Source organism: Andrographis paniculata, unplaced genomic scaffold (genome assembly GCF_009805555.1).
Source record: "Andrographis paniculata isolate CXL003 unplaced genomic scaffold, ASM980555v1 Contig65END, whole genome shotgun sequence".
Classification (NCBI taxonomy): Eukaryota; Viridiplantae; Streptophyta; class Magnoliopsida; order Lamiales; family Acanthaceae; genus Andrographis; species Andrographis paniculata.
Window position 1 is genome coordinate 5,291,399 of NW_026137601.1, and position 6,000 is coordinate 5,297,398.

The 6,000-nt window shown below is 34.5% G+C and overlaps 1 protein-coding gene across 13 annotated transcripts in view; it reads right to left on the bottom strand.

The window, feature by feature from the left end:
• Positions 1–5,176, bottom strand: part of LOC127262443 (uncharacterized) — a 42,415-nt gene extending 37,239 nt beyond the window's left edge. Inside the window, exons 1-8 of one of the 13 annotated variants that reach the window (XR_007841133.1) lie at positions 4,931–5,176; positions 4,654–4,793; positions 4,475–4,545; positions 3,278–4,157; positions 3,100–3,155; positions 2,608–2,739; positions 2,010–2,171; positions 1,273–1,591 (exon numbers count right to left, since the gene is read on the bottom strand). Coding sequence is in view for 11 of the 13 variants with exons in the window: in XM_051291122.1 (XP_051147079.1) it covers positions 1,550–1,591; positions 2,010–2,171; positions 3,100–3,155; positions 3,278–3,473 (456 nt within the window). In the remaining 2 variants the exon portion in view is untranslated. Of the gene's footprint in view, positions 1–1,272; positions 1,592–2,009; positions 2,172–2,607; positions 2,740–3,099; positions 3,156–3,277; positions 4,158–4,474; positions 4,808–4,930 lie in introns of those variants that run through there. The other 12 variants (XM_051291122.1, XM_051291126.1, XM_051291127.1 and 9 more) reach the window with 12 other exon arrangements.
• Between the last annotated feature and the right edge of the window lie 824 nt (positions 5,177–6,000).

Sequence of the window (6,000 nt, forward strand, 5' to 3'; positions counted from 1 at the left end):
AGAATCTATTGTTGGTAGGAATGACACTCTTTGGGAAATCATAGTATTTTGGAATTTGACGACTCGATTGATTTCAAGTGATCATACACTTACAAGAATGAAAGATTTGGTTGTGCAATAAATGATTGGATATGGTTTGGATTTCTCTTAAAGTGGAACTCACTTTAGGAGTCTAACATTTCCAATATTCTTCACCTTACACAAGAAAACTTTCAGAAAATTCTTTTAAGAACTCTAAATTATTATTTCATTTCAATAAAAGATAAATAATATGGGCTTTTTCTTTTTTAGGCTGAGATAAAAAATTTGCATGTCAAATTATGTTGGTATGGATTGAGATTAGAATTGAACGAAATGTTTTGACGTGGCATCATAGGTTTCAGTGTATGACTAACCATAACCTTTTAGCATTTAAGTGGAGAACTAAAGTAACGAATTCAATGAACTGTTAAACAGTTGAATATCAATGTTAATTACCAATAATATATCTAAACTTTTAATATAATTTTTTTTTTTGAAAAAGTCAATCATCTTGAAAATTTCAAATATAAAAAATAGATAATTTTAGTTTTTTGCTGTTGAATAATTCTTCTATGGTCGAAGCCATAACCTAAAGTAGAATCTTGCTGAGATGATGCCCCTAACTTCCCATTTCCACTGCTGGAATTTTTTTCCGAATATGACTATTTTATAAAGTAGTGACTAAGTGCCAACAAAACCAACAATTCTTGCCTAAGTAACTACTGGGACAACATTCATCCTTTCACTCACATAAATTCGTTTAATTCATGCTTTAATCACTTCATGAGAAAGTTTCTCACGTCTTCCCCATTGTTTACATTACAAATATCCAACCTCACATTGCTATCACTTATATCCATTAGCTCGTTGTAAATACACAGGTGCTTATACACATGTTGTTCGCTTAACAACTCACAATTTGTATTTGCTTCATTTATTGGTCATAGTGGAACACTGATTATAGATGTAACACAGGTTTGATCTAACAACCATGTACATTCCACAAAGGCAGCATCAACAATCTAACCGCCAATATAGACGAAGAAAAGCCATATTCCAAATACACGTATACAAATTGAAAATAAACCTTACAGGGAAAAAAGAAATGTAGCGGCAACCTAGGTTTATTTATTTATTTTTTTTTTTTTGGGGGGGGGGGCAGGAAGGTTAAATTTAAGTCTGGTCATGTACTGAGTCAAAACAATTTGAATTGGGTTTGGTGATGCCAAGACGCCAGCCTTGCAAAACGGTGAGGCGAGCAGCCTGGTGCTGCCGGTGCACTGCCAGGATGCCAAGGTGCCATGAAAATCATGATTATAATGCTCTAAACTAAAACTAAAATTTAAATAATATATGTTTCTGATGATCACCACAAAATACAAAATAACATCCTACAACATGTGCATAACACACAACCAACAACATCTTCTATAGAATTAATATCAAGATAACATATTCGGTTTACAAGCACCGTATACAGTTTTATTTATGCAGAATCGAACTCTGCATGTGGTTTCCTTTACTTCTCTCACGATTCACCCTCGTCATGGGGCAAGCAACCAAGAACAATCTGCAATTGAAGGAAAGATAATGTCATAAAAGACATATTTCTGGGATGAGTTGGCTACATATATTTATTTTGGCATCCGATTTCACAAATACATAGAAGAGAGTTAAGAACAAGACATGAGAAACAAGAAACAGAAAGAGACACAATACTATTGTATACAGTGGAACACTTGATTCTTTTCAATCAAATATTGTCACACTAACGGCTATGTAGAATGTAAGCATTCTATTCTAACTTATAGAATAATTAGACGTATATTTTATTAGTTATGTAGCAACTTTAGTCTTTAAATTAAATCCACATCTTTGGCTAAGTTAGGGCATTTAAATTCAGCTACAATAATTCCTCCATTAGTAATTAATTTTATTACATATTTAGTGGTGCCAAACGCAAACCTTCTTTCAAGAAAGGAACTAACCTCTACATAAGATGCAGCGATAATAGGTCCTGCTACGATACCGCCAAATGAAGTTCCATCTGGCCGAAATAAGGCTGTACTCAGCCTTCCATCATTGCCACTTTCAAGTCCACCTCTTGATGGAACAAAGGAACCGACCATTGAAAGAATTTGAAACGGACCCTATACACACACGCACAAAAAAAACAAATTATAAATAAAGATAGATGACCAACTAGAGAAACATGCTCCTAATCAAAAGGTACCGATATTTATTACTTGAAGATTAAATATTTAATTATACTTAAAAAAAAGTGCAATCCATAGCATCACATTGAATTGGCCATATAATTGATAAAACATCCAATTTAATGATTAGTGTGATTTCCAAATCGAATAAAATGGTTAGCATCTAAGACAAGTAGTTGAATAAAATGTCATTTAAATGAAACATTTTATGTAAGAGTGCAGATGGATGAAGCAACATTACATAAGCGCGTAGATAAACAGAATATAATTAAATAAACAAAATCCGAGAAAGAACAAGTAAACAAACCAAAGGTACCCTCCTAGCAAACTAGAATAAAAAATCAATATAGATGGTAGTAATTTAGGAAACCTCGTATATGCTGGGTTCGTCGTATTCTGCAGGTAGTCAGATTGTGGCGCGGGATAATGTCCCAGTGGTTGTTATTACGAAAACAATCCCTGGTTCGGTTGTAGTAGCATCTACAATTTTTGCTAATAGATCCTAAAAATATGCCAATAAGTTCAGTACATTACAAGTGGAAAGTGGTATGAATAAAACAAGCTCTTATCAAGGTAAATAAATTATTGTTTAATGGCTATGAAAAGATATATATATATATGTCGAAGCATCATCGTCAAAGCAAACAATCAATGCACTTGATTTATGTAGCGACATACTAAGTTACAAGTATAGCAATTTATGGCAAGTGCAATGATCTACACATTCATAACGCGTGGCATAAAATTACACGATATACATATAAATGCTGGTAGTGCAAGCAAATCATACAAAGTAAACAAAAACACATGTAATCTCAAGAGTTTGAACATGGGAAATCATTAGTATGTCGAAATATATAACCTCTCCTTCATTGACTGAGAGAATCTTCATTTTGAAGTTTTCGGCATTGGAAGAGTCTGCAAGGACAATTTGTCAGGAGTAACATTTAGGGTTAGATCAAATTCTTATAGTTAGATCACTATTTTATAAAATGCAAAGAGATAATAAAAATCTCTTGAAGATTAGATCTTATGCTTACCTGAGGAGTTGTGCCCGGCAGCAGCGTTGGAGGTCGACCCACCCACAGCGGCGGGGGCAGGGTTGGAGGTCGACCCACCCACAGTGACTGGGTTGGAGGTCGACCCACCCACAGCGGCTTGGGTGGAGGATGCATTCCGCAGCCTTAGCATGGGTAACATTCTGAAGACGTATGGGGTTTGCCTTGTTCGCGCCATAGATTGAGAAGGAAAATGGGAAAATTAAACCGTCCTACTTTGTAAAGTATCTGCGTAAAAACACTAAGTTCAGGAGATCAGAAATTAGTTCAGAAAACCTCTACAAAAATGGACTTCATATTCGCAGTTCTTTACCTCCGATTAAGAATGGCAAAAGATAATGAAGACGCAGGACTTTAGGGTTTAGATTAGAAATTTAGTTCAAAAACCTCTACAAAAATGGACCACAGACTTGCTTTTGACCTCCGATTAAGAATGGCGAAAGATGAACGAAAGGCAGGACTTTCGGGTTTAGATCAGAAATTTAGTTCAAAAAACCTCTAAAAAAATTGGACCACAGACTTACTTTTTACCTCCGATTAAGAATGGCAAGAGATGAAGGAAGACGCAAGACTTACGGGTTTACAAAATGCTGAGAAGTAGGCAAGACCTAGGCCTTGATACATGTATATATATATCTTCATCCCAATAGACTAATCTCTCAAAACAAATTTGGCCTATTTAACCCAAGTTTGGATTGGTCCAAGCCTATTTATAATAGAAATATCAGTATACCCAACATGTGAATAATACACAACTAACAAATTTGGGTTCGCCATCTTGCATGATAAGATCCCAGTGGTTGTTATTATGAAAACAACCCCTCGTTCAGTGCAAGTAACATCCAATATTTTTTTTTAATATCTGAAAAATATGCAAATAAGTTCATTATATTACATATAGAAGTGATAGGAAATAATTATTCTTTAACGGCTACGGAAAGAAAACTATATGACAGAGCATTATCGTCAAAGCAAATAATCAATGAGTTCATTTATGCTACTTACTATAATATGAGCGTAGCGATTTATGGATAGTGCAATGATCTACACAACGTAGCTTGGCATAACATTATGTGATACACATAAATGCTTATAATGCAAACAAATCGTACAAAATCAGATAAAAACATTTAAAACACATGCAATCTCAAGATTTGGTATATGAGAAATTATCAGTACGTTGAAATATATAACCTCTCCTCCGTTGACCGTGAGAATTTTCATTTTGAAGTTTTCCGAATTGGAAGAACCTGCAAGTACAGTTTGCATACTTCGATCACAATTTTAAAGATACAAAAAGATAATAAAATTCTCTGGAAGATTAGATCTTATGATTTCCATTGAATAATATTAATTACTAGAGGAGTTGGGCCCGGCAGCAGGGTGGGAGGTTGACCCACCCACAGCCGCTGGGGCGGAGTATGCAGTCGGCGCCATTGCCTCTAGAGCTTCTTCTGGAGACGAGGTTTTATTTCTTTTATGTGTGCTATAGTTCAATCTGAAAAATTAAACCTTCCAACATTGAAAAGTTACTCTTATGAAAATATGGACCGATAGATCGATTTAACAATGAAAACCACACGAAATCAAATGAAACAAATATAATTTAACTCAGCCCCTAATAAACCCACTTACATACGATTTGAACAAGATGACAAGAACGACACCCAAAGATGCGACCAAACAACTCGGTTGCCCCTAACTCTTGCAACTATGGATCTACAACTATTTCGAAGACAAACCTTATATTTATTTGACTAAGAGTGGACAAGAACACATCACTCACAAATCACTCAAAGAACAGTCCAACAAAGGGACGTAGGAGACACGGTCAGTCTGCTCGTCATGGAAAACAAGATCACCGGTTCTCAAACTCTATAATGGGTTGGGCCTAACACATGTTAAAGTATATCCGGATTAGCACTATCTATGTAAAAATATGGATAATGATAAACTCTGTCTACTCGGATAGACATCAACTTGGTCAAGGGGCAATCTGGGCATTCTTGGAATATTTTGGAATGTTCCGGGAGGTTACTATTAGCCCATTCGTTCTCGATAGCCTTTTGATTCAATACTCAGCTTGATGTTGGTCATGAAAAGAACCTCATCAGATGAATGTGGATCAGCCAGACAAGTGGAGCCTTAGAAAATTAGCTTGGTTCTTACACTTGGGCTTTGGATAAATTTGGACCTCAAATATCACATGTCGAAATTAACCGTACTTCCCCTAGCTTTTTGTCTTAAAATTTCATTGATTGTTTACGGTATTCATTGCTAAAAATAAAATTACACTCTTACCTAAATAAAACAAAATAGTCGGTAAATAATTTTCAAAAATTGCAACACATCATTGAAACTTACAACTACAACAAAAATAGGTACTATGTTAATAATATGTATTACAATATATACTTTTCATGCACGACTCAAATTTAGTAGAAGATAATACTTTTCTCCAATTTTTATTAATTCTCTAGCCACTATATCTCTAATGAAGTGAAAATGTACATTAACATGTTAAGTTCGATCATGAAATTCAAGATTCTTACACAATTGAATACCGGACCTACTATTTAAAAATAGTAACAAAATTATGCAGATAACTGATTTCAGGGATTAAGCCCTTGATGAAAAGGTTTTGCTAGATTTTTTAAATATATTTAAGATAAAGTATACAAATAATATATGTATAAAAATAAAAA